The following is a 26,000-nucleotide window of genomic DNA, read 5'->3' as shown; positions in this document are numbered from 1 at the left end:
CAGAGATGGGGGCTCCTATGCTTTCTTGGGGCTAATGCCCTCTGATGCAACTCTGTGCCTTTTTTTTTTTAAACTTGATTGATTGGTTTTTGGGCCACACCCAATGGCGGTCAGGGGTTACTCCTGGCTCTGCACTCAGAAACCACCCCTGGCAGCCTGGGGGACCACATGGGATGCCGGGAATCGAACCGAGTCCCATCCGGGTCGGCTGCATGCAAGGCAAATGCCCTACCGCTGTACTGTCTCTCTGGCCCCAGTTCTGTGCCTTTCTTCTTGGGCCAGGCTGAGCAGGACAGAGTCACCTCATTTGACAGTCATAGAGTTGGGGGAAGGAGCTGACTTTCCGTTTGGGTTCTGTCATCTCAAACAAAGCTGGTTCACGAATAAAGACTGTTAATTACTCCGGGAGATTGCCGACCTCCCCCATTCTTTTCTTTTTCTCTCCAAGTTGTGTGTTAATAGAAACATTTGTTCGTTCCAAACAAGGTCAGCATCGATTTAAAAGCAGACATACGCTTTGAAAATTTATTCATGCCGGAACCGAGGACATGGAATTAATTAAGTTACAGGAGCTAGTGGGAGGGCGAGGCCTCTGCCTCTTAGTTCTTGGAGCACCCACTGGCGTTGTGGACATCAGAGGGGTCCCCTGTTACATGAGGAACCTTTATAAGGAGGTCAGGATGCAGGGCAGCTATTGGGTTTGGGTTGGTTTCTGGGGACATTGAAGTCTTTGTGGAGGGGCTGGAGCAATATTATAGCAGTGAGGGTTCTTGCCTTGTACACAAGCCAACATGGATTCATTGCCTGGCATCTCGAGCATCTCCAGGAGTGACTCCTAAGTGCTGAGCCAGAAGTAAGTAAGCCTTGAGCATCTCTGGGTGTGGCTCAACACCCCAACTCCACCCCAATACTTGTGGAGCTAAGGATACTCTCCTCAGGTCTCTCAGGCCCTCTACATCTCTGTTCCCTTTCTGGTCAGCTTCATTGCCCTCTACAATCCAGGTCACCTTGGATTGTGCCACACACCATGGGAGGTATGCTCCGGAATCATACATTACTTCCACACATTCTGAAGTCCAAGCTGGTTCCACTTGAATCAGCACAAAGGAGGGTTTTCACATGCTCCCCGAAAGGCCTCAACTTGCTCACTAGGATGTACCTTCCCCATCAGTCTGGTCAAGTAATAGGCAATTGTGGTCACCTTGCATCTTGTAAGAGAGGAGGAGATGAGGTCACTGAGAAGGGGAGTGGGCTGCTAGGATAGGGCAAACTAGGGAGCTTTCTGGGGAGTCTGGGTGAACTTGGTGCTAATCAGGCTGGGCTGGGGTGTCCATGCCCCATGGGATGACCTGGAGGTTTAGAGCCCCAATGAGCTCCCTCATTAGGGGCAAATCATTTTTTTTGGAGTACAAGGCAACCATGATTGTCCACCCGTTGGTCAGACAGTTGGGGAAAGTGTGATTTTTATCAAAGATTGAAGGTCTCTGCCTTGGCTGTTTGCTGTGTGTGTGTCCCCTGGTTAAAGGCCTTTGCTGTTCTGTCATGTGCTGCAGAGGAGCAGGACAGCAAGAATGCCTCTGGGAGGGGGCCAATAGGCAGGTAACAGCAGGTGGGGGGCTGGTTGACTGCCCGTGAACTGCTGCCTTGATTTGGGGGTAGATGCTTGCCTTTACTTACTTTGTCCTATCCAGAGCAGCTGGATGCACTGCTGGGGGTCTCTGCCATTTCTCTGGACAATTGTGCCAAGGATTACACTTCCTCAGCACGAGCTCTACTTGCTGAGCCATTTCCGGCTTCCAGAACATTCTTCCCAGAGCCATATTCTTCTCATAAACAGGAGTTTCCAGGGATGCCCATGTGGTGTTCACACACCTGGGGTGTGTGTGTGTGTGTATGTAAGGTGGCCTTTGGGTCTTCTGGGACATGGGGCAGAACATGAGGTGCATCTCTGTGTCTCAGGGTCTCCCGCTCGGCTTGACTGAAATGGGGTAAGCTTGCACCACTCTTCCTTTGCTCTGGGGTGATGGTGCAGGGGGACAAGATTACAGGGCAGGACAACCTAGGGGAGTAGTGGCCCTGCTGCCCTAACCCCTTCTTCAACTTCCCTTCCCTGTATTTCATCCATGCCCCACCCTTCATTGCACCTCAACCCCTCCCCATCTTTCTATACCCCACTCCTCTCCATACCATCTCTGTACCCCTTTTCCTTCCCCACCCCAAGCTCAGGCTGATGTCCCCACCTGTGGGGCCAACTATGGGGCCAACATCACCTTTTCTGTGTTCCCCAGAAACCTTTTGGTTTTGGGGCCATACCCAGCTGTGCTCTGGGCTCTTTCTTCACTTGGGACTCACACCTGGCAGGTCCTGGGGACCATATGAGGTGCTAGTTAGCCTCATGAGGTCAGCCTCATGAAAGTGTCCCATCTCTTCAGTCATTAAGCCTCCCTTGAACAAGCAATACACCCCCCTATTGGCACTATGCCCTTTTCTCCCCTCAGATTCTGGAGTGGGCGGGGCTAGCACTTACCTTGGGAAAGATCAACTTGCTTCCAGTCACTCTGATGGAAACTGAGGCTGGCTCTGTGATGGTGCAGGGAGGGTGGACATTGGGGGAGATAGGAGGGTAGTGGAGAATCAGTGATAGTGTGGAGGATAGTGATAGTGTGGGGTGGACTGCCAGCTTCCAGGTGATGTTAGGGGTGCCCTGTACAACCCTCAGACCCTTCCTCCCATCTAGGCATGGCTTGAACATACCAACTTCAGGACCAGCTCGGGGGAGTTTGGGAGTGTTGGGTAGACAGAAGAGAAGTTTGGGGGTGTTGGGGTAGACAGAGAAGAGGCCAGAGTGGACACAATAGATGTCCCTGAAAGGATCTGGAGTGTGGTAGGGGAGCCATGAAAATGCCTCTCCCCCAACTATAATGGAGCATTCTGGAAAGTTAGCTAGCAGAGGAGATGACAGGCAGAAGGTGGCATGTCAGATGGAGAACAAGACTGGGTTAGGGGCAGGTTCTGGGGAGGCCAGGGGAAGCATTGGGGGTGAAAGATCCCAGGAAGGACAGCAAGGACAAGCCCAGGCAGTGAGGGGGTGACTGAATCTAGGGGTATGGATCCTACCCCATGCCACTTGCTTTGGACAGGAAGCAGGGGTGGGGGTGCATGGACTTGTGCTGGCCATGTCTTTTTCTGGCCTAGCCAGCTTATGATGGTTCTAGCAAGGGATGGTTCTAGAATGTTGGGCCCTTATGAGGTAGATGGCAGGGTCTGGAACCCATCGGATTAGGTGGGGGAACACATCCCTGCAGGGTTGGGAAACACTGTGATGGAGGGCAGCCCCGATCGGGTTAGAGGAGGTGTTGGAGGAGTTGGCATGGGTTTAGGGGCACAGTGCAGACTTACAGGCCACGCTTGGTGGTGGACAGTCACGGGGCTCCCCCTGAACCCTGGTGTTTCCTGCGGAAGGGCTCCCCCTTTCCACCCTGCCGTCTGTGCTGTGCGGTGGCCAGTGAGAAGGCACTTCCCTGCCTGTTATCAGCTCAGTTGGTCCTGGGGCCCACTTCCCTGCTTTCCGGGCACTACAATGTCATCGCTCTGTGGGGGGTGACATTGTGTCCATTGTGGAGGGGTGCAGATCGCCCACCATCTCTGCTGAGGCAAACAAAACTGTAATCTTCTTGCCATTGAGAGAAAATGAGAGCTGAGGGCCTGGCTCAGCCACGTGGGCTGATGGGGCACCTACCTTCTGGGAAGACTCAGGTCCAGCACTTTCACCCCTGCACTGCCTGTAGTCCCTTCTCTCCTGGGATGCTCCCTCCATGGGCTGGTGACACTAATGGGACCAGCAGGTGGAGTTAGCTGCATGCTCAGGCTGTGGGGACCCAGGTGACTTTTGGCTGATGGCCCTGCCACCCTTCCCATGTTGGCACCCACTAGGAGCGCCTTGCTGCAGGCACCTCAATGCAACAAGTCTTTTCCAGGAAACTATTGGAAGGCAGAGAATCCCTGTGAGGTATTTGGTGTGGGGGGAGCGTCTTCTCCAGACGGTGGGGCTGGCGAGGCCTTCCAGGGTCCTTGCCCACCAGTGAGCAAACAGAAGCTGGGAGGAGGGGAAGGAAGAAGGATTCAACAGGCATTCTGGGAGGCGTCACCCTCACTCCATCTTGAGGCACCGTAGCTGACCCACCTGGGACAGGATCTGTGATGCCCGGCACTGCCTGGCACACCTGACACCAGGCTGGTCCTTGTAGGCCCGTCACGGACTGCCGAGTCCACTGCAGTTTTACATCTGCCTCCTGGCTCAATGCACCTTGGAGAGTTTAGACAGGTGACTCACTTTGGGGTACCACCTCTGGGTCTGGAGCCTGGTCTGGAGCTTCCTGGCCATGACTTGGGGGTTCCCTCTACCATGTGCGAAGGGCTGGGCAGCAGGAATGGGAAGCATTGTTTGAGTTCCCACAGGTGCTCTCATCTCCCCATAGCCTCTGCCTTGTCTTTGCTCAGGATATTTCTCAAGACAGGGCAGATTCAGTAATTTAGCAGAAATTCACCTCTTTGCCCTCATGAGTGGGGATCAGGGTGGTGGCATTTCTGTGTCTCAGAGACTCATCCAAGACTCATTGCCCTGGTGCCACTCATGGAGGCTTTACCTCCTCTAGAGGCTTCAGACTTAGTTCAGGAATTGAGAAGGGGCTAGAGGGGTAAAATAGCGCAAGAAAAATTGGAAAGCGAACACCCACCACCTCGGAAGAAATGAGCCTGCTTGTATGGGTGTGCCCACCTCAAACAGGTGTGCCCGCTCCATACTGGTGTGCCTTCATATAGGTGTCCCTACCCAAACAGGCGTGTCTGCCCCATACAGCAATCCGTGGATCAGTTACGTGACCCCTACACCCTTGCTGCTTCGGAGTCTTCTGGTGTCCACACAGAGTGATGTGCCAGAGAAACAAGGGGCTTTTCTCAGACTTTTCTCTCTGACCTGCCTCCCAGCCTGATTCAGTGTGCAGTTCAGCCAACAGGCAAAGGTGTTCTGGAATAAGGTTCTTAATCCTGGTGGCTCTAAAAAGAAGGTGCTGGTGGAGGTGCTAAATGCACCTGGAGAGGGCTTAGGGAATGGTGCTGCAGGGGGGGCAGGGGTGGAAGAGTCTCCCATCTTTCTCACCCCTCCGGCGTGGCCTGTGGCCTCATCTGCCCTAAAGCGCCAGTGGGTACCACGTGTGATTCTTCCAAAGCCAAGATGGTGATGCATAGTAAAACCAGGGTGGCATGGCGTGGAGGGGGGGCTCTTTTCAGACTTCCCCAAGGGCAGCCTGGCTACCGAAAGGAGATTATGGCTTGGGAGTGACAGGTTCTGTCTGAGCCTCTGTCTTCTGGACAGGGAGAGCCCATGTACCCTGCAGCGCAGGGAGAGTTGCTTGGCCCTGGGCTGCTCCTTTATGGAATTTGGGGCTGTGCGGGGGTGGGGGAGTTTGGGAGCGGGATGGGGTGTGGTGGACTGGGGGTGGAGGGGGAACTGGGTGCTTCCTCTGCAGACAGCAAACCCAAGAGAGCAGCCGGCTGCATGGCCAGAACCTTCCTCCAGTGTCAGCTCAGATTCTGTATCACTGGGTGGTTGAAATGGAACCGTCTACACTGCAGCCCTGTTCCCTCCCTCCCCGCAGCATAGTGCAAAGTCTGGCCTGGATTCGAGGCTGGAAGACAGGAGCCTGAGCCTTCCGGATTCCCTGGTGCTCTGGAGGCCTAGGCGGGGAGCTCCGAGCAAACAAGAATCTCCTGAGCATGAGAGGTGCCCCAGGCTGGCACCCCAGCAGAGTCCTGTGTGCCTGTTTTGCTGGCTCCATGCTCTCTGCCTGCCTGTCTGCTGGCTTCACTCTGGAATGTGGTCATCTCATGCAGATCACAGACATAGACCGGCCCTCTCAGTGCCGCCTTTTTTACAGACCTGCAGCTTTTCCCGCTCCTCAAGCCTCTTGACAGAGAGAATCTTCACTCCAAGCCTCACAGCGATCCTCTGAACCTGGGAATGAAATAAAAAAAATGCAAATATGGATGACTGTTTGCTGGGAGGTGCGGACAGTGTCTGAATTCAGTGGTGGGGGAGCCCAGCACCCAGCTCATCTTTGTTTCTTCTTTGTCTACGGGTCACACCATGACATTCACTCAGACAGAAGAAATGGCGTGGTAGCATGGGAATGGTCATGGTTGGGGGATGCCTAGGTACCCTGCTCAGGTGCCTGCAGGGTCATCAGGTATGGGGAAAGCCTCCTCCTCATCCCCTGCACCTGGCTGGCAGCTGCCAGTTCTGGGTCAGGAAGGGATTTTCATTGAAACTTGTGGCAATGAGAGGCCAAAGTGTGCCCAGGGAGGGATCACAGTGTCATGGAGGGCTGACCTGTCCCCATCCCTGTCCAGGCTACACCAGAAGGGACAGTGCTTTCTGCCTACCACCCCAACAGCCCTCCTCCACATGCACAGCCCTATAACCCCCCAGTACGCATGCTGCACCCCATGTCCCTATTCCCACTACCCCTAGCACAGTCCACTCCCCATACACACCCTCTGCCCTTTACACTGTACTCCCCTCGTGCACAGTTCCTCTCAGATTTTCCCACCCAAGAGTTTGAACCCACAGACACACCAATAACCCTGAATCTGGGCCCCCAAGCATCCTGGGGGTTCAGGCAGGTGCAAGGTATCATGTAGCCATCCTCATGTTTCTCACCCAGCTCAGCCACTGAGCTGACTGAAGTAGCTTTAAGAGAGTTTATGGCGCCCCCCCCATAATCTTTGTGGTTTATTTTATTATTTCCTTTAAGGGAGGCAAAACCCAGAATTTTCTGCCATTAATCTCCTTCCTAAGAGGCCTTGGGTCTCCTCCTTATCCATACTCAGTGTAGTGGGCACCAGTGACAGCTATAAAAAAGGGACTGGAACAATAGTACACTGAGGAAGGTGCTTGCTCGGTATGCAGCCAACCTGGTTTGACCCCTGGTATCCTTTATGGACCCCTGAAATCCCTCAAGGAGTGGCCCCTGAGTAGAGACAGGAACAAGCCCTTAGCATCGTTGGCTATTGCCCAAATTTCAAAACCAATCCAGATTCAAGGACTGGGTGATGGCTTCATGAGCTGGAGTATGGGCTTTGTCTCTAGGAGACCTGGCCAAGTGTCCCCAGCATCACATGATCCCCTGAGCACTGCCAGGAATGACCCCACAAATAAAGGAGGGTCTTGTAAGAGGTCCCAGAGGCAGCACCCCATTTCCTGCCAGCCTGCTGGCAGCTCCTGGTACTCTTTGTTCACAGGTTAGCCCAGGCCTGGTGTCACCTGTGACAAGCCCCCCACCCCCACCCCCAGCATCCTTCTATCCTGAAACAAGTGGAAGCACTTGTTTCTGAACTCTGTGGACAGCTGCAGTGCTGATCAGCTCTGAGGCCCATATGGCTTCTGGGGGGATCTGGGCCCCACTTACAAGGCAGATTGGACTGACATCCCCATTCTGACACATAGGTGCCCATCAGGCTGCCTCAGCATGGAAAGGCTCAAAGCTGGAACCATGTTCCTGCTACCCACTAGCCAGTACACAGAGGAAATTACAAAAGGCCCTTCTTGCTGGCCTTGGTCTTGCCTTTCTACTGGACACCATAATCTATATAGTCCTTAGGCTCCAGCAAGCACCAGATTTCTGAATTCCTAGAGCCTTCCTAGAAGAAGCGCCTGGTTTGCAGGGTGAGATAGGAGAGAGGTCGGACTCTGGCCTCCTGGGCTCTGCTTTGTTCTGGCCATGCATACACCTGTGTCTAAATTTCAACAGCACCACCACCACCACCACCCCCAACACCAGGATCCCCAAAGCTTCCCCAGCTTTTTTTATTTTTATTTTGAAAGCTGAAATCAGCAAAGGTTCTAGATCTTTCCGCAGCCTTTAAAGCGCGATGACTTTCTTTTGGAGGGCGGCGGGTAGGTTGCAAGCCAGCAGCGTGCATGGAGGAGGGGTTGCCCAGCCCTACAGCGGGGCCCCTCGCTCCGGAGGCTCCGCTCCACGCGGCGTCGCTCCATCCCGGCGCTTGTGACTGTTGGAGCGGGCGCGCTCGCTCGCTCGCTCGCTCGCTCGGCTCCGCCGCGCCGCGCCGCGCTCCCGGACCCGGTGGCGGCAGTGCAGTGCGGGGCGCGCGGCCCGAGGTTCCAGCACGTCCAGCCCGGGCCCGCCCCGCCTCGGCGCGCATTTCCATTGGGAACCTCCGTCTAGCCCCAGCCCGGTTCAGCTAGCTGCCCTCGGGCCGGGGCCTCCCCCACGGGAGTGCCCAGAAGGGGTCCCCCTAGACCAGGCCACGGGGGGTCCCCGCGCTGCGCGGGAGACAATGAAGCCGCGAGCGCCGCCGCCCGCCCCAGGTCCCGCGCGCTGCGGACGCACCTGCCCGCGCGGCGGCCGGCCCCGCGCCTGACCGACCGCCCACCCTGCACCCCGCGCCCGCAGCCTTGCAGTCGGGCCGCGCGGGGCACGGGCGGGTGGGCGCGATCCCCACAGCTTGAGCTCGGCGCCCGCTCTATCTCTCTGTCTTCTCTCTCTCTCCATCGCGGCTGTTGCGCGCCCCCTTGTCCGGGCGATCGCGCGTGGATGCGGCTGCTTGCGGCGTAGTGGCCACGGCCCCGGGGCAACATGTACCTGCTGGATGGCGGTGGCGAGCCCGCGTCTCCCCCGGCGGACGCGATGCAGCGCGGGACGACGCCTCCCCGAAAGACCGTCTACCGTATCTCCGTGACCATGGTTAGGAAGGAACAGCTAGCAGGGGGTCCGGCCCGGAGGCCCCGGCCAGTGCGCACTTCTGATGGGCCCGGGCAGCAGCAGCTGCTGGAAGAGGCGGAGGAGGCCGCTGAAGACTCCGAGGGCGGCGGCAGCAGCGGCGGCCCGCTGGCCTGGCCTTTGCGCACTTACCGCACTCGCAGCACCGGGCAGCTGGAGCTGGGGAGGCTCCGCCCGTGCATTGCGCGCAGCCCCCCGGGGCCTTTGGACATCTGCGCGCCCGAGCGACCCGGGAGCCCCGACGAGGAGGACAGGGCTGGGAAGCAGGTCTCCACCCAAGGGGCCCCGCTGCGACGGAGTCTCAGCTTCAGGCTCGGGAGCGGGCCCGACCCCCCTGGGGACCCGGCCATGGGCAGCGGCGGGAGACGCCACAGCAGCTCCGGGAGCCTGGCCTGGTTGCCAGGCGATGATGATGATGATGATATTGATGATGAGGAGGAGGCCGAAGCTGAAGCTGACCCCGAGGGGGATGCCCTGGATCCAGTCGAGGCAGCTGCCACTGCCACCACCTCCTTGCAGCCGGCCTCCTCGGAGAAGCGCAACACCCTGGATGTGGGCGAGGTGCTGAGCAAGAACGACGCGCTCTCGGACCTGGAGCGCTGGGAGCGCAGCAAAAGCAAGAACCGCACGCTGGACAACAGCGACCTGCAGCGGCTGGAGCGCGCCCGGGCCGCCGCGGCCGCCGCTGGGGCCGGCGCCGCCTCCGAGCACCGGCTGCTGCGCTTCTTCAGCGGCATCTTTGCGCGCAGGGACGGTGCGCCCGGCGGGCCCACTTCACGCAGCAGCGCCTCGCGGCCTCGCGGCTACTTCAGCAGCCTGCGCAGGCCCCCAGTGGACGCACACTCCTCCAGCGGCGAGAGCATCGATGGGTCCCCCTGCAGAGGTGGGCAGCGGGCATGTTGGTGGGAGTTTGCCATGGGGACTGTCACTGTGCCTGGCCCATCAGAGAATGGGTGGGGGTCCTTCACCGAGAAGGGACCTGTCTACTGCGGGGGGATTCTCCCCAGCTGGCGGCAGGCAGCTACCCCCCAGATGTTTAGTGGGCACGGTGGTTCTTGCAATCTTTTCCGGAGTGATTTGTGTTCACGCGCCTCAGAGCCCCGTTTCTGGGTGTGTCCAGGTGGGGCTGGCCCAGCCTCAGGCCTTTCTACAACAGCTCTGCTTGCTTGCTTGCTGAAACGACAGCTGCCCACTCAGAGCAGCTGGTGCTTTTTGGGCAGAAGCTTGTTGTCACAGGGTCATTTCTATCCTCCACCTGGCTGTAGTGGTGTGGTGTGGTTTCCCGGCGAGTCCCCCTATCTGTGAGCTGTGCTGGAGCTTGGGTAGATTTGGATTTGGCTGCTTCCCAGGGAACCCCATTTCAAGAGGGGTTGTCCACTGGTCTGGGTTGCAGGCAGTAGACAACCAGGTGGCAGCTGTTTGGGAAGACCCTCAGTCTTGGCAGTATACACCCCCCGTCCCATCCCAGGCCAGCGCTTTCCGGCCTGCCCCTCCCAGCAGCCACCCTTTAGAGAAGGCTCCACAGGCAGATACTGAGAGGCTGCCTTCTCTCCAAAAAATCAGAGACAACCTTGACCATAGCATTGTGGGGGGAGTCAAAGTCCTCTAGACACTGCACAGACACTGACCCCCTTCTGCTTCACCTGCTAGGATGCCATCTGGAAGAAGGATTTGGTGTGGGGCAGGGACATCCAAATATCCCTGTGCATTTAGGTGCTGAAACATTGGTAGTCCTGTCCCTTCTGGTCCCTTCTTTTAATTACCCACCGCTGCTGAGAGATAAAAGGAATTAATTACAGGCCTGCAGGGTGGGATTTTGATGAGCGGTTTTGCTACCACTCACTCTCCACCCCTGGAGAGAGGATTGTCTTGAGTGGATACCTCAATGCCCCCCCAGTTAACGGAGCAACCTGGGTGTTGTTAGGACATGTCCATACAGAGCTGCTGGGTAGGAGCCTTGCAGGCAATGTGCTATCCACCTTTCATAGGCTCTTAAGGGTCCTCGGAGTATGAGTGCAGTGCGGATGCCAGCCAGCCAGCCAGATGTGCAGCTGTGTTCAAAACCAGGTTGCATTTGCAAAGATGAGGCGATGTGGGTGTCTAGCTGGCAGGCTGGCATTGGTCTCAGCCACTGCAAACAATTTCGTGTAACCTGCGTTGGAATTCTTGGTTGGGAGGGCACCAGGCGTGGCTCCGGCCACCATCCTGTCTGTTTCCTGCCAGCTCTTCCCCTGGCAAAGGACACCCGGAGCTGCTCTGGGAAAGCCAAGCAGTTCCGCTGTTGTGTGTGAGTTCCGATGGGAGAGTCGCAGCGCTAATAGCAGGCTTGCATCTTTGTTCTCAGGGGTTTTGCAGAAAATAGTAATTAGCTGCCTGGGTTCCAGACAAGGACTCATGAGAGGGAGAGTGGCGGGGGTGGGGCCAGATGGGACTGAGAATGCCAGCTTTCTGCTATGGCAGTCTACTTCCTGCTAAAGAGGCAGCAGCATTTGGAGAGGGATCCCCTAGACGGCAGGCGGGTGGATCACAGAACTGGATCAGCAGAATATGGGTGCGGTATGGCAGTTCACTTGATGCCCCAGAGGAGAGAAGGCCAGTGTATATCCTGGGGGTGATGCCAACCTCTTCCTTCTTGCCTGTCCTTTTCAGGCTCTGGATTGAGACACCACTTTGGGGTCTCCACAGGTACATGGATGAGGGTCCTAAACCCCTGTGCCTGGGTACCAGGAGAGGAACCATCTCTTCTACCCAAATTGATCTTATATGTGAAGGAGGCTCAGATGTGCATGACCCATCCTTTATTGCTGGTCTTGTTGCTGGAACAGATGATTGGGGAATGAATGTAGGTGTGAACTGGTGTGCTTTAGAATCCAGCTAAAAAGGCTCTGCATCCTGCCACCCAGAACCAAGCACTACTGAGCTGCTCAGCTGCAGGTGGGGCCTAGCAAGCTTGCATGGCCTTGGAAATTTGTGCGTTTGTAGAGGTCACATGTTGCAAGAGATAGTGAAAAGGTTAAGAGCCTTGGTTCTCATGGAGTTGACCTTGGTTTGATCCCCCAGCACCCTATATGGCCCCACCCACACCCCAGTACTGTCAGGAAGACATAAGTAAGCTCTGAGCACCGCTAGGTGTTGCCCAAACCACTTCCCATCCCAAATGTTGCATGACACCAACACAGAGAGAGGCCAGCCAGCAGTCCCTGGTCACACGCCAGCATGACATAGCAGCTGGGACAAACCTCCGCAGCAGAATGAATAGGTTTGGCCACCAAGTCCCAAAACATTTTGAATCAAATGTTTACTTGGAGACCGCTTGGCATCTCTGAATTGAAACATTTGGGCTGTGTAAGGCCCATGATGTGATAACTCCCCATGAGCAGCCTATGGACGCTATATTAAAATGTGAGTTTCGGGGCTGGAGTGATAGCACAGTGGTAGGGCGTTTGCCTTGCAGGCAGCTGATCCAGGATGGACTTGGGTTCGATCCCCAGCATCCCAATTAGTCCCCCAAGCCAGGAGCGATTTCTGAGTGCAGAGCCAGGAGTAACCCCTGAGCGTCACCGGGTGTGGCCCAAAAACCAAAAAAGAAATGTGAGTTTCAGGTACAAAAGGAATCAGAGGAAATGAGATCTTCGGAGCACATTTCTTTCTTTTTTTTTTTTTTATCTTTTCCTTTTTCTTAATTTGGGCAGACTTTGAGAGATCGGGTTGATGAATGAACTAAAGGCAAATAACTAAAGGAATGAGTTACAGTAACTGGATTCAATAATTTCCTTTGGGGCCTCGAGGGATAGCATTGGGTTAAGGCCCTTACCTTGCAAATAGCCAGCCCTGATCCAATTGCTGGCACAACGTGGTTTCTTGAGTATCACGGGGTGCAGCCTTGGACACCCCTGAGCATCATCAGGTGTGGCCTGGAGGTTCCTAGTGATTAGGACCATCCTCTTCCCTTCATATGGAATTGAACTGTTGGGATGGGCCCCTTGGGCCTCCTGTGTATTGCGTGGGAGTCCTTCCCCCTAAAAATAGGCTTTGTCTTGTGGGGTTTTGTGTTGTTAGACCAAGTAGGTATCTGTGCTTGTAATGAGGCATGGTGGCTCTGTGAACTTAGAGTTGAGCTTTCAACCCTTTGCACCTGGCCTGGCTCCCAGCTTCCATACAATCAAGGGTGGGCAGTTGAAAGCCGCCTCTTTTACAGTACAGACTCACTGGCTCCGAGCCCGCACATGGGCTTTGCTCGCTCCTCAGTGCCCAGTGGGTGCTGAGATGGAGGCTGGGAACACCTGTATTTTTTTGCACGGAGACATTCTGCCCCCATGCCTGCAGAACAGACCCCGGATATGTGACAGCTCCTCCACCCCCCCCCACCCCCCCACCCCCCCGGGGCTCAGAGCTGCTGTCCTCATGAGGCTCAAGGCACTTGATACTTGGGCAGAGTCTGTGGGCACAGGTAGAGCCCAGTACAAAACAGAACACCTAGAAAGCAGATCTGCAGGCCACTTCAGGGGGGGCTCTTTCTGGCACATGCTCCCCCATACCTTCCAGCTAGCTGCTAACACCCTGAGTCCAGCCCAGGGCTAGATACGGCCCTCAGAGTGCCTCCCCAGAGTGTCCAAGCACTGTCCGAAAGGATTGATGATGGCAATAAAGTGATCTATCGATGACCCAACCCACACTCGTGCCTTCATTGAGTAATTGACCAGGGATTTCTGACAACTCCGTCAATTCCAGCTCTTCTCACCTTCACTATCCCAGCCAGCCCTTCTTCTCACTCTCTGTGGCGCAGTTAGGGTGGCAGGGCAGACTCTTGCCATGATGGAGAGCAATGACATGAAACATGAACTGGATGCCTTGATGTCTCTGAACCTGATTGGTTCCTCACCAGGCAGAGGCTGAGTTTTGCAGGAAAGTGAGACCCCCTGATTCCTGTAAGAACTGCTACGAGCAGGGGCCGGAGTGATAGTACAATGGGGAGGGCTGCTTGCCTTGCATGTAGCTGACCTGGGTTTGATCCCCAGCATTGCAAATGATCTCCTGACCCTCCAGGAAAAATTCCTGAGCACAGAACCAGAAGCAAGCCCTGTGCACGTCCAGGTGTGACCCCCCCCCCCAAACTAAAAACCGAACAAGACAAGAGTAAGTGCTTATTACCGTTAATTCCATTGAATCCACAGCCCTTTTCATAAACCTTCCAAGAGAGCAGCTGAAGAAAACCCTCATCCTCAGTGTGTGAGATTGCTCCCAGGATGATACCTACCCCTTGCCAAAACCAAACACCTCACTCAGACCCTCTGTACCCTGTTGGGACATCTTGACTTTCCTCCCTGAGTCCTGTTTGAGCCTAGGCATGTTTTGGATCTTTACATCAGAGACTCCTAGGAGGACTGACTTGATTTGCTGCCTCCTTTCAAAACAAACAAACAAACAAACAAATAAATTACTCAGGGCCCTGAATAGAAACTCTACCTCTTTTATGGGGCGACGGGGCATACCTGGCAGTGCTCAGGGGCTGCTCCTAACTCTGCTCTCTGGAATATCTCCTGATGGGGCTCAGGGGACCATATGGGATGCTGGGGAATTGAACCCTAGTTAGCCATGTGCAAGCTTTCCCTGCTGTACTATCGCTTCAGCTCCTCCCTGGAACTCTATCCACTTTAAGTGAGTAAACAGAAAGCGTGTCCCCTAATGTCTGCCAAGGCCATCCAGTGACCCCCACCCTCACCCCTCAAGTGGGTCTCACCCGCTTTAGGAAACCTCACTTTCCATTCACAAGGCATGGGATGTCTTAGTAGTCAGAAGAGATCCTAGAACCCCTCCTATGAGTGCTGTCCAGATGCCATGAGCCTGGCTGATGTCTTTGGTTTGGATGTGGCAAACCCTGCTTGCTTTCCTTTCCTTTCTTGCTCTTGTCTTATTTTTTTTTTCCTGTTGCACCCGTAAACATTTGTACAGTTTCTATGGTGTTTTGGCAGCGGGAGTAGGAGCGAGTGCTGACTAAGGCCCCACTCCTGTTGTGGACAGGGGCCGTGGGCCACAGTGTGCAGGGTCTCCAGGGAAGCTGACTGCCCTCCTGCCCATCACATAAACAGCAGTATGCAGGCAGGAGGTGGGGGTGGAGGAGGGCAGGGTGCTTTCTTCCGACTCTGCCTGCTCATGCTTATCTCAGGGCATCTGTCCAGGCCTTTGGTGCTAGATATGTGCGGCCTTCTGGGAGCCACAAGAGGCCCAGCGTTAGGAGGCAGAAACCAGAGAGAGCAAATGCAGTGCAGTGAGAGTGGGAAAGTGGGTGGGTGACTCAGGATTTGGGTTTTACAGGGTCAATAGGAGTTTACCAGCTGGGGAAGGAGGAGATTACAGCATTAGCTCCTGGAAATCTTTACTCTTCTCCAGATAGCTCTGACTCCTGCCAATACAGCAAGCATTTCAAAGAGGATGAGAAGCTTTTCACAGTGTTTTTATTTTTAAATTAGGTGAAGGATGTATAGGCTTTTGTTTTGGAGGAGTAATATATATATATATATATATATATATATATATATATATATTTTTTTTTTTTTTTTTTTTTGGCTTTTTCGGCCATGCCTGGCAGTGCTCAGAGTTTACTCCTGGTTCTACCCATGGCACTATCTTTCAGGCCCTGAGCAGTAAAATACTTTTATTTAGAGGAATATAAGGACGGAAGGAGGGAGGAGAGAAGGAGTTTGAGGGACAAGGGGAGGAGGGGGAAAGAGAGTGTGTGTGTGTGTGTGTGTGTGTGTGTGTGTGTGTGTATAGAGAGAGAGGAGAGAGAGAGGAGAGAGAGAGGGGAGAGAGAGATAATTTTGTCCTCCTCCCCCTCTTTTTTTTTTTTTTAAAGCCACACCTTTTGGGGGCTGGAGAGATAGCATGGAGGTAAGGCATTTGCCTTCCATGTGGAAGGACAGTGATTTGAATCCCAGCATTCCATATTTGGTTCCCCGTGCCTGCCACGTGCCTACGCTCTTCTGAGCGTAGAGCTAGGAGTAACCCCTGATCCAGGAGTAAACCCAGATCGCTGCCAGGTGTGACCCAAAAACAAAAAACAAAGCAAAACAAAAAAGCTACACCTTTCAATGACTAGGACTTACTCCTGGCTTTGGTCTTCAGGGATCCCTCCCAGCTTTGCTCTGGGATAGTCCCTGCCAGCGCTTGAACCAGGGGTCAGCTGTGTACAAGGCAACGGTCTTACCCCATTGTATCATCTCTTTGGTCCTAGGAAAGAGTTCGCTGTATGTCATGGTTTGAAACAATGCAATTCATTTGAGTTGATGTCACAGCGAGGAAAACAATAAACACAGAAATGGCTTTATTGATTGAGATGCCCTGAGCACTTGGAAGGGAATCATTGACCTCTGGTCATTCTGAGAGAAGTGCCATCCACTTGTCCTGGTTCCTGCGGAGCTTTGTTTCGGCCCCAACCTGAGCCGGGGCTGCCGGGTGCTACAGAGTGTGAAAGGCTTTTTCTCAGGCCTTTCTGACGGCTGCCAGCCCACCAGGTTCTCTTAAATTCTAGCAGTAAAGGCGTGTAGATTTTGAACTCCCTCTGTTCACATGGTGGCTTTTCTCTACCAGCCCAGTCTTGGGCTCCATTGCCATGATTGTGACCATCTGGGAATACGAGTTCAGAAATTGTTTCTTCCAAAAGGAACTTGTATCTGTCCTCACTGGGCAGGGCCACAAAATGTTGTACGGAGGGCAGGTTCGAGTGAGAGTCCCAGCAAGGGGTGAGGGTAGGTAGAAAGACAGCAAGTGAGCATGAGGGAGGGATCCTAAGGGCAGGGAGGTTGGCTCTAGGCTGGAACCCCTGGACCAGACCCACGTGCTTGCCTCACGATGGTTGTTGGGTGACTGCACTGTTCCACCCGTGGAGGGCAGCCTGAAATGGGGGGCCTCTTCCCGTGGTTCATGGGGCTCGTAGGCCATTATCCTGTGGCTTTGGAGGGTTCATGAACCGCCGTCCTGAGGCCTGAAGAATTTGTGGGCTATTGAAATGTGACTGGAGGCTTGTTTGCTGCTGTCTCATGACTTTAGAGGACTTGTGTCTCACTATCCCTCGAAGCTCCTTGGAGACCTTCACCGATGCCTGGAAAGTACTGAGCTGTGTCTCTACCTTGGTGAGGTTGGGCTGACAAACAAGGGCCTTTGGGGCATTGGTGGCCCCCAGAGGTGCCCTCATTCTCGCACCTGCTGTGCAGGAGGCCAATCCATGGTTTGGTCCTGTCCTTGCCGCCAATTTTTATAGTCACAACCCATGTAGGATGTAGCATGTAGGATGTCACAGGACAGGCACAGGTCAGAGTTGCTCTGCCTTCTACCTGGTATGACCCACTTCTCAGGCTAGAGCCCGACTGTGCAGGATCTCATGTGTGTGTTTTCACGTGTGTCTGTGTGTTTATTTCTTTGTATGAGTCTGTGTGTACACATGTGTCTCCTTGGCCATGTGTACTCATGTCTCTATATGTATGTTTTTGTGTGAGCGTGTGTCTCGGTTCATGCTTGCATGTCTGTTTCTGTGTCTCTATATTTCTGTGTATCTGTGTCTGACTATGTGTTTGTATCTTTGCACATGTGTCTCTGTGTGTACTCATGCCTCTGTATGTATTTGTTTCTGTGTCTGTGTGTCCATTTATATGTGTGCTTGTGTCTATGTATGCCTGTATGCATACAAAACTGTGTGTCCATTTGTATGTATGTATTCTTGTGTCTGTGTGTGTATATCCAGGTCTGTATGGGGTACCTGTCTTTGTGTTTCTCTCTGTGTGTTTGCATGTCGGAGGACTTGGAACAAGTTTACTGAACGGCTGATTTAGGAAAGGTAAAACTCTGGGGTCCCTTGACTCCTTCCCCTATGCTCTCACTACGGATGAGAGTGGCTTCTGACTCAGGCTGCTCCCCCTGGCACCCAGCCCTGCCTGGCCTTAATGGTTCCATGTGTTTAAGAGACAGCTCTGGGAGGTTGCCCCTTGTCTTTGAAAACTTGAACCACCGGTGCTGCCATAATAGCAACTACCAGAGTCTAGCCCTGGCTTAGACACAGCCTAAGGCCTATCTGAGCAGATGGCAGACTCGGAGCTGGACAGTTGTCCTCTGCTTGGGTGCTGGATCTGCTCTCCCACTTGGCAGATTCATCTTTGCTTGGGTCATGGCATCTCTGGGTTTCCCCAGAGTCTCCCCTAGGCCCGACCCTAGTCGCATTGGCCCAGGGCAGCCTAAATTGATGCTTTTCTTTCTAGAGCTCTAAATCCAGTTTTACAAACACACGGGCCTGGCCCGTGGCTTTGGCCTGGATCCAAAGCTGCTATTTTCAACCTGCCAGAAGCTGGATGAGGAGCCCTTGCTGGCGGGTGTCTGTGATGAAGCTGTGAGCCTGGGGAGTTCTCGAAGGGGGTGACTTGGGTGCCAGACCCCTGGGCAAGGGTTTTCTTCTAGGATTTTCTTCCTTTCTTCAGAGCCAGGGGCCAGGATGGGCTAGAGCTGGTTAGAAGGTGGTCAGCCAGAGAAAAAGACTCTGTGCTGCCATATGTGACACTTTTTCGTCCACAGAAGTGGCAGTGAGCCAAGCACTTTTGCAAAATGTGCTTTAGCCTTGGATGAGGTCGAGGGATTTTGAGATGCATCACTGTCTCAACTGGGACCCAGGGAACCTGACTGGCCTTGATACTTCCTTCCTGCCCCCTGCCAACATGGAGTTCTATTGATGGATGAGGATCTCTTAGAGAAATACGTTTCTTTGTGACCTTTGTGCCATCACCAGGGCCTATGCATGGGATCTGACTGCACTGGTGTGAGACGCAACTAGCGAAAGTTGCACTGACCGTGGAGGGTGCTGGCCTTGGGCTCAGACATCTCCCATAACCCAACTATATATGCCTGGGAGGGTCCATCTAGGAACTGTGGCCAGTGTCTGGTGGCCTACAGTACCACAAGGGGGCATCCTGCTGGGTACCCACACAGTGCCTAAGGGCCATCTCAAAAGATATGGGAAAGCACCCCACAACCTTCCCTACTGCTGAGCTGGGCTGCCCTTCAGTGCAGGCTCTGGCCCTTACGTGGCTCCTCAACCCCTGCCACTTCTCTGGTTCAGAGCAGAAGGGATGTCCTGGTGGCCACGGCAGAAGGATTTGACACCTGCTCCTCAGAGGCCTTTCCAGCTCAAGCCCGTACCCCCACACTGCCTGGCACCCTCTCCTGCCTGCCCAGTTCTCCCCTTTTCTAAGCCTGCACCCTTGGCCCTATATGTCCGTCTGTGCTCAGGGCCCAGCCCAGGAATGGGGGAAGGTGCAGGTCAGGAGTGAGCTGGACACCAACTAGGCAGGGATCAGGAGCTCTGTGAGGTCCTGGGAGGACACAGGAATCCTGGAATCTGAGGCAGAGGTGGTTCTCTGCTCCCTGCTTCCAGCATCTGTGGGCACAACATGATCCACCCCAGCTTTGCAGACCAGTTGGCCTGATTTGGTCAGCGGCTTCCAGCTTCCAGCCTAATGGGCAGCATTTATGTAATTGGGTTAATACAGCTCCAGAATGGACAGCAGAAAATCTATGTCCATTTCCTGTGTCTGGATTGAGGGGGTGGTGGAAATGAGTGAAGAGAGCCCCCTTCCTTCCCCCGCTGGTCAGCAGGGAACCCCTGAATCATGCATGGAGCAGGGACCAGCTATTGCTGAGCTTGTGAATGCCTGCTGGTGGGTCTGTAAAAAATGGCCTTTCTCAAGAGAAGGCTCCAGAATGTCAAGAACACAGGTGCTTGAAGCGACAGGTGCAACCTTCAAGGCTCTCTAAGAAGCTGAGTTGGAAATGGCCCAACAGGGCCCTGGCTTTACTTTTCACCTGTCTACAGTTTCCCCATGTCTGCCCTCAAGAGGTCTCTTCAGGGGTATCTGGGCTTCAGGGCCTACTTACCCCATAACCTGTCAACCTCTCAGAGGTTCCTTGGGGCCCAGATTCATTGGGGGAAAGAGTTAATTCTGTTTGTTTGCTCTGTAATGATCATCTGGAGTCCTTGTCTCCTATTAGCAAGCCATCCTGTAATAGAAAGGGTCATTGCACCATGAATTAGAAAATATTACAGACTGTTTATGATTCTTTCTGGAATTAAAACTGTCAGCCCCAATTAAGCCCTATGTATGGTCTCCCAGCAGCCAGCTTGGAATTGCAAATGGTGAACCTGCTCTCAGGTTTCTTTCCTGAGAATGTCTGGCTTATTTCAGTCTTTTCATGGAAACACTAACTTAAGCATCCCTCACCACCCCACCCGACCCCCAATTTTTGGGATTGGTGGTGGTGGTATAGCACTGTCCAGGGACCCTGGGGATGGCATAGTTCTGGAGATTGAACCCAGGCCATATAGTCCTTTGTGCTTTTGATTTACAAAGATCCATTTTCTTTGCTCTCAAACGTTGGAAAGAACCTACGAGTCTGGGCATTTGTAGAATCATAAGATGTAGTACATTGACCTCTGGGCAAAGAGAGACCTGAGTTCTCTTGTTTTGGGGCTTTTTTTTTTGTTTGTTTCTTTGGTTTGAGAACCACACCCAGTGGTGCTCATGGCTAGGTACTCCTGGCTCTATGCTCAGAGATTATTCTTGTTGGTGCTCTGAGGACCATATGGGGTACTGGGGATGAACTTGGGTTGGCTGAATGCAAGGCTAGTGCCCTCCTTGCTATGTTGTTCCTCATGGTCTCTCTGGGGCAGGAAGCTGAATCCTTCACTGTGGATACCTGCTCTGCAGAGTGTGTATATTAGGGGTAGAGGTCCAGATGTTCTTGGGGTTCTCTATCCAGGAGTGCATGAGAGCTGCATGGACAGTGGGATGCTGGAACTCCCTGGTGTCCATTGTCATTTCCAGTGCTTTCCTGTACAGCTTAAGTGGTCCCTCTAGAAGACCAGGGGTCTCAAACTCACGGCCTATGGGCCGTTTGCGGTCCTCCGTACAACATTTTGTGGCCCTGTCCTAGAGGAATCTTTTTTTGTTTTGTTTTGTTTTAGTTGTTTGGGTCATACCCCCCAATGTTCAAGGCTTACTACTGACTTTGCACTCAAGGATCACCCCGACTTTGCCTCCTGCGGCCTCCAGGTAAATTGAGTTTGAGACCCCTGCTCTAGACTCAGCCCTCTGGGGGTGACAGATTGGATTGTCCCGGAGAGCTATGAGACACCTTGGTGCGTTGGGGGGCACCTTCTCACAGGGCTGGTTAGCAGGTGGACTCAAGCTCATGCCAGAAGGGAAGAAGAGGTTTGGATGAAGCATCCCAGAGGCCCAGATCCATGCCCCTTTCAGTTTCCTTCAGCCCCTTACAGCCCCCTTGCGTGCCCCTCAGCCCTTTTACCTCCCTGTCAATGCCTCCTTCAGTGTGTTTATTCTCCTCCCAACTTGAGCCTGCCTCTTGCAGTGGAGATGTCACCCTCACCATGCCTCCAGATGTGCTGCAGGGTCACCTTGACCATCTTTGGAAGTCCAAGCCTGAATGGGGTGCTTGGTACAGAGGAAGTTGCCAGTTGTGCCGCTTGGAAGGTTCAGATGTGCCAGACACTTGAGGAGCCTGGATGTGGAGGGTATCTGAGTGGGCAGGAGGGTTGGCATGTGTGTGTTTACATGCACACGCATGTGATCAGTGTTCCATGTGTGTGAAAATGTGAGTGTGATACTGAGTGCATACTTCATAAGAATACATATATGTATACGTCTCATTTGCATAAGAATGTGTACTATTGTGTTCCGTGTGTGAAAGTGTTAATTTGCGAATTTGTGTGTGTTCATAAGAATGTATGTATCCTCCATATTTGAAAATGTACTTTGTGTTACATGTCTGTAATAATACATGTGTTCCATGTGCATGGGAATGTATGAGTGTTTTACACGTGAGTTTGTGTATATGTGTTCTGTGTGTGTGAGAATACATCTTTTGCTGTGTGGTCATGCTCTTGTGTCTGAAAATATGTGTGTCCATGTGTGAGAATGTGTATGGATGCCATTTGAGAATGTATGCAATGTGCTCCATGTGTGAGAACATGTGTATCCATGTGAGAATGTGTGTAAAATGTTCCATATGTCAGAATGTGCCTGTATGTTCTGTATGAGAGGATGAGTATGTGTAAGAATGTGCATATCTTTCATATTTGCTCCATGTGAGAATGTGTGTGTCCATGGTGAAAATGTGTACACCTGCTTCCTGTGTGAGAATATGGTGTGTACTATGTTCCCGAGAATGCATGGGGGTGCCTTTGAGATAGAAGCTGGGCTCCAGGTCCCCAAATTCTGAGAGAGGCATTCTCTCCCAGTTAGGCAATGACAGTGAGCTGGAGGAGGCTCGGATGGAAGCAGGTCACGGGCTCTGGGACTGGTGTATTATCTACCAATAAAGCATACTGCCATGTCAGTCAGGGATAAAACGCACATTCCCAAAGAGACGCTCAGCATTGGGCCTGGCAGAGCATCATGGAATTAGTTACCTGGGCTCCCAAGGTTGCAGATGGGACCTGCCTCATGTCTGAGGAGAGAAAGGAACATTTGCTCCCTTTCCTCTTCATATTTGAGCTCTTCACAGTACCACAGAGTTCTGGGGCCTGCTGGGTGCCCTAAACATTTAGGAAGATATTGTGAGAGGAAATGTTCCATCCTATGAGAAATAAAAGCCATCTGAGTCCCCTCTAGCATGCTGGGTTGGTGATATGGTGGGGAGTGGGCTGGGGGGGTTTCATTGAGAGAGAGAAGACCCCAAGAGAGAGGAGACTTTGGAGGGGAGGGGAAATTGGGGTTGCAAGCTAGGTCTCTCTTTGTCCTGAATTAGGACTTCTGGTCAACCTGACAGGTTCGCTTTGTGAATGGGGGTGCTGTCAGGGCAGACTGGTGAGAAATTTCCTTCCTCTGCTTTTAGCTTCATTTCTCTGCCCACTCCTCCCTGTTCTGTGCATGGCCTCACTCTCCTCTTTCTGTGTTGGGATTACGGTGGTAGCTTTGAGCTAAAAATACACCCAGCACTTCGTTGTGGCTTACAAGAAAAGTCAGGGTGAAGGGCGGTGAATATCCTCGCGCAGTTTAAGGGTTTGGAGGAGCATCCCATTCTTTGAGAATAAATAGGTTGTTTAAAAGAAGCTCAACTGCAATTTCAGGTTCCTTCTTTGACCCTTGTGCGTCATTTCCCGCGTTTTTGTCTGGAACCTGAAGTCAGAAGGGACGAGCTGGGAGGCTAGTCCTGCAAGCATTCAGCTTGTGGCTGTCTGTCAAGAACTGGGGTGCCCTAAAGCTGTGGGTGGTGCAGTGGGTAGAGCCCTGCCCAGAAGGCTTGAGAGCTGAAGGGTCAGGGACCCCAGGAAAGTTGGCTTGCTTGATGGGGGGGTCCTGTGCCCTAGCAGGAAGGGAAATGGGACATTCAGGGGGGTGGATGTTGTTTCCTCAGTCCTGCCTATTGGGAGTCTCAGAATATTCCAGCTCCATCCTCCAGCTCTGCTTTTTGTTAAACGGGCATGAATGGAGAGGGGTCTGTGGCACTTGAGAGCCACAGGGTTCTCCCTTGTGTATAGTTAATCCGCCATCCTAATCCACCACCTATTGTGTCCAGGACAGGCTGACCCATTGGGGCCTGAGACCCGCCTTGCCTCACCACTGCTTTTGCTCTCTGGGGGAGGGTGGGAGCTGAAGGCTGCTCTAAAGAAGGACCAGAGCTGTCAGGTGGCTTTCAGGCCAGGAAGTGGGGTACCAAAACCTTGCTCTATAGAGTCCCCACAAAAGGAACTTCCCTCCTAGGTTGTGGGGCCCGTGGCCTCCATCACCTCCAGGACCTCAGACAAAGAAGCAAGCATGCTCTTCTGCTAAGGAAACGGGGTTTCTTTAGGAACAGCAGCAGAAAGGCAATTTGGACTGTGCAGACGCCTGCTGAGCCGGCAGTGCAGCCTTCCCTGGAGTAAAAGCCAGAACCTGCTTATAACAGATTCGAGAGCAGCTCCTGTCGCATGGAGCTCATTGGTGGAAACCTGGAGCGTGTTGGGGGCTTTTCATTGGCTGGGGTAGGGCTCGATCTCATTGGCCAAGCTGTTGCTGGGCAAGCGGGACCCGCCTTCCCTACCCTGGCCCAGGGAAGCCCCATCCAGCCTTCAGGCCTGAGCCTTGTCATTGGCTGCTTGTGTCCCTATGAGCATTCAGCGTGGGGTGGGGGGTAAGGGGCGTTTCTGTGTTGACTGTCACAGGTAGGAGGGAAACATTTCCACTCTGCACCTGCAGAAAGCTGAGAGTCCCAGACACTTCTAGGAAGGTGGGTGGGTCATCGTCAATCCAGCCCATCACCCTGAGCTCTCTCTGCCCTCATCCCCGACCAGTCTGGTCCCTGGGCAGCACCGAATGTCATAGGTGACACTGGTGGCACCGCCGAAGGGAGGGCATCGCTGCAGCCGCAGACCCCAGATTGGATGGGCCATCTCTGGGCAAATGTCCCTGCTCCCTTGTTCCCCAGGTGAGTTCCCAGCACTTGGAGGAAATCTGGGGAGAGAGGGACTCAGAACTCGCCCTCTTTGGCTGCCACCAGCCCCTCTGCTGCCCCAGGAGGGAAGAAGGCGCTGTGGGAATCTGCACCCCGGGGCTCAGGTTGTGGGGAGCCCCAAAGGCCAATGCTGCCCCCCAGCTTTACTTCCAGAAACATGTGACACCTTGGTTTGTGGTTGCATTTACTTGCACCCCAAAAATATTCTGTCCAGCAAGCTATTTTGGGCTCTGGGGCGCCAGCGGCCACTCTGCATTTTACGGTTGTGCTGTGTGTCCCTGCTCTGGGCCCGTGTCCTCACTCGTTGCTGTTGCTAATCTCTTCCTGTGCCTGGTTTTGAAATGCAACTTCCCTATCATGTATAGAGGGAAGAGTAGCATCCATTCTGTCTCCGAGATGTGGGCGAACGCGGTGCATGCCCCCTGCAGTTGGCTCTCCTCTCTCTCCTCTCACATGAGTCCCTCCCAGGGAATTCCTTGTTGGAGACAAAGGTCTCCGTGCTTATGGGCACTTTTCCCTCCCATTTGTCATCATCGTCATCATCATCATCATTCATGACTGAAATCATTTGTTTCCAATCCAGATCGGCCGCCACGAGACTAGCCTTTGTGACTGGAATGTGGTTGTTGTTTGTCAAGGACCGGGGGACCCCTAGCCCTTTGCTCCTCACTTCTTGCTCCCAGGACCCTGTGCAGATTCTAGCTCGTGCTTTGATGTAGAAGTGGTCGCATGTCCCTGGGAGGAGTAAGGGAGGGAAGCGTCCCTTCATGTTGTTTCAGACCTTGCATGTTACCCTAATGAAATGCTCCTTTATGGTGCCATGGCAGCTTCCCTGGTTCTTCGTGAAGATGTCTCTCCCCCATGCTGTAGGGTCTTCAGAGTGCCCCTCAGCCCCACATGGTGGGGATAGGCCAAGTAAGAGGGCACCACTGCCAGCTTGTCATGCCACCACCCTACTGCTTCTTATCTTAGGCTTCATGTTTGGCCAGAAAGTAAACCGGCATGTGGAGGTGGGAGTGCTGAAAAAGAGAATCTGGTATTTTTTTTTTCAGCCATGCTGTGAAATCTTTTTGTTTAATTGTTTGTTTTATTTGGGGGCCACACCTGGCGATGTTTAAAGGTTAGTCCTGGCTCTGCACTCAGGAATTACTTCTGTTGGTGTTTGGGGAATTAGATAGGGTGCTTTGAACCAACCCAGGTCAGACAAATGCAAACACTCTACTTGTACTCTTTCTCCAGCCCCTAAAATCTGGCTCTTTTGTGTTTTGTTTTGAGCGCACCCAGTGGTTTACTTCTGGCTCTGCTCAGGAATCACTCCTGGAGGGTCTATATGGGTGGGTATCACACGCAAGGCAAATGCCTTCCCCACTGTGCTGTTGCTCTAATCCCCCGGGGGACACCCTCCTTCCACTGCTCTTTTTGTTTTTGTTATACTTTGCTGCCACACCCAGTGGTACTCAGAGGTTGCTTCTTGCTTTGTACTAGAATCATTTCTGATAAACTTGGGGGGCCCAAGCCAGACATAATCAAGACAAGTACTCTACCTGCTGTACTGTCTCAAATCCGGTTCTTTTTGTTTTTGTTTTGTTTGGGGCCACACCCGGTGGTGCTCAAAGCTTATTCCTGGCTCTGCTCGGGGATCCCTCCTGGCAGACTCAGGATACCATATTGATGCTGGGGACTGAACCTGGGTCAGCCACATGGAAACAA

At 53.4% G+C, this 26,000-nt stretch overlaps 1 protein-coding gene across 4 annotated transcripts in view; it reads left to right on the top strand.

Annotated features, from left to right (window-relative positions):
* Positions 1–26,000, top strand: part of AGAP1 (ArfGAP with GTPase domain, ankyrin repeat and PH domain 1) — a 348,034-nt gene that overhangs the window by 43,969 nt on the left and 278,065 nt on the right. For 2 of the 4 annotated variants that reach the window (XM_049773600.1, XM_049773599.1), the window contains exon 1: positions 8,640–9,681. The exons of the other annotated variants lie outside the window; for them this stretch is intronic. In XM_049773600.1, the coding sequence (XP_049629557.1) occupies positions 8,655–9,681 (1,027 nt within the window). In that variant the 5' untranslated portion in view covers positions 8,640–8,654. Of the gene's footprint in view, positions 1–8,639; positions 9,682–26,000 lie in introns of those variants that run through there. 4 annotated transcript variants of the gene reach the window in all.

The sequence above is a fragment of the Suncus etruscus genome, chromosome 5 (genome assembly GCF_024139225.1).
Source record: "Suncus etruscus isolate mSunEtr1 chromosome 5, mSunEtr1.pri.cur, whole genome shotgun sequence".
Lineage (NCBI taxonomy): Eukaryota > Metazoa > Chordata > Mammalia > Eulipotyphla > Soricidae > Suncus > Suncus etruscus.
This window is presented reverse-complemented; position numbering and strand designations above follow the sequence as displayed.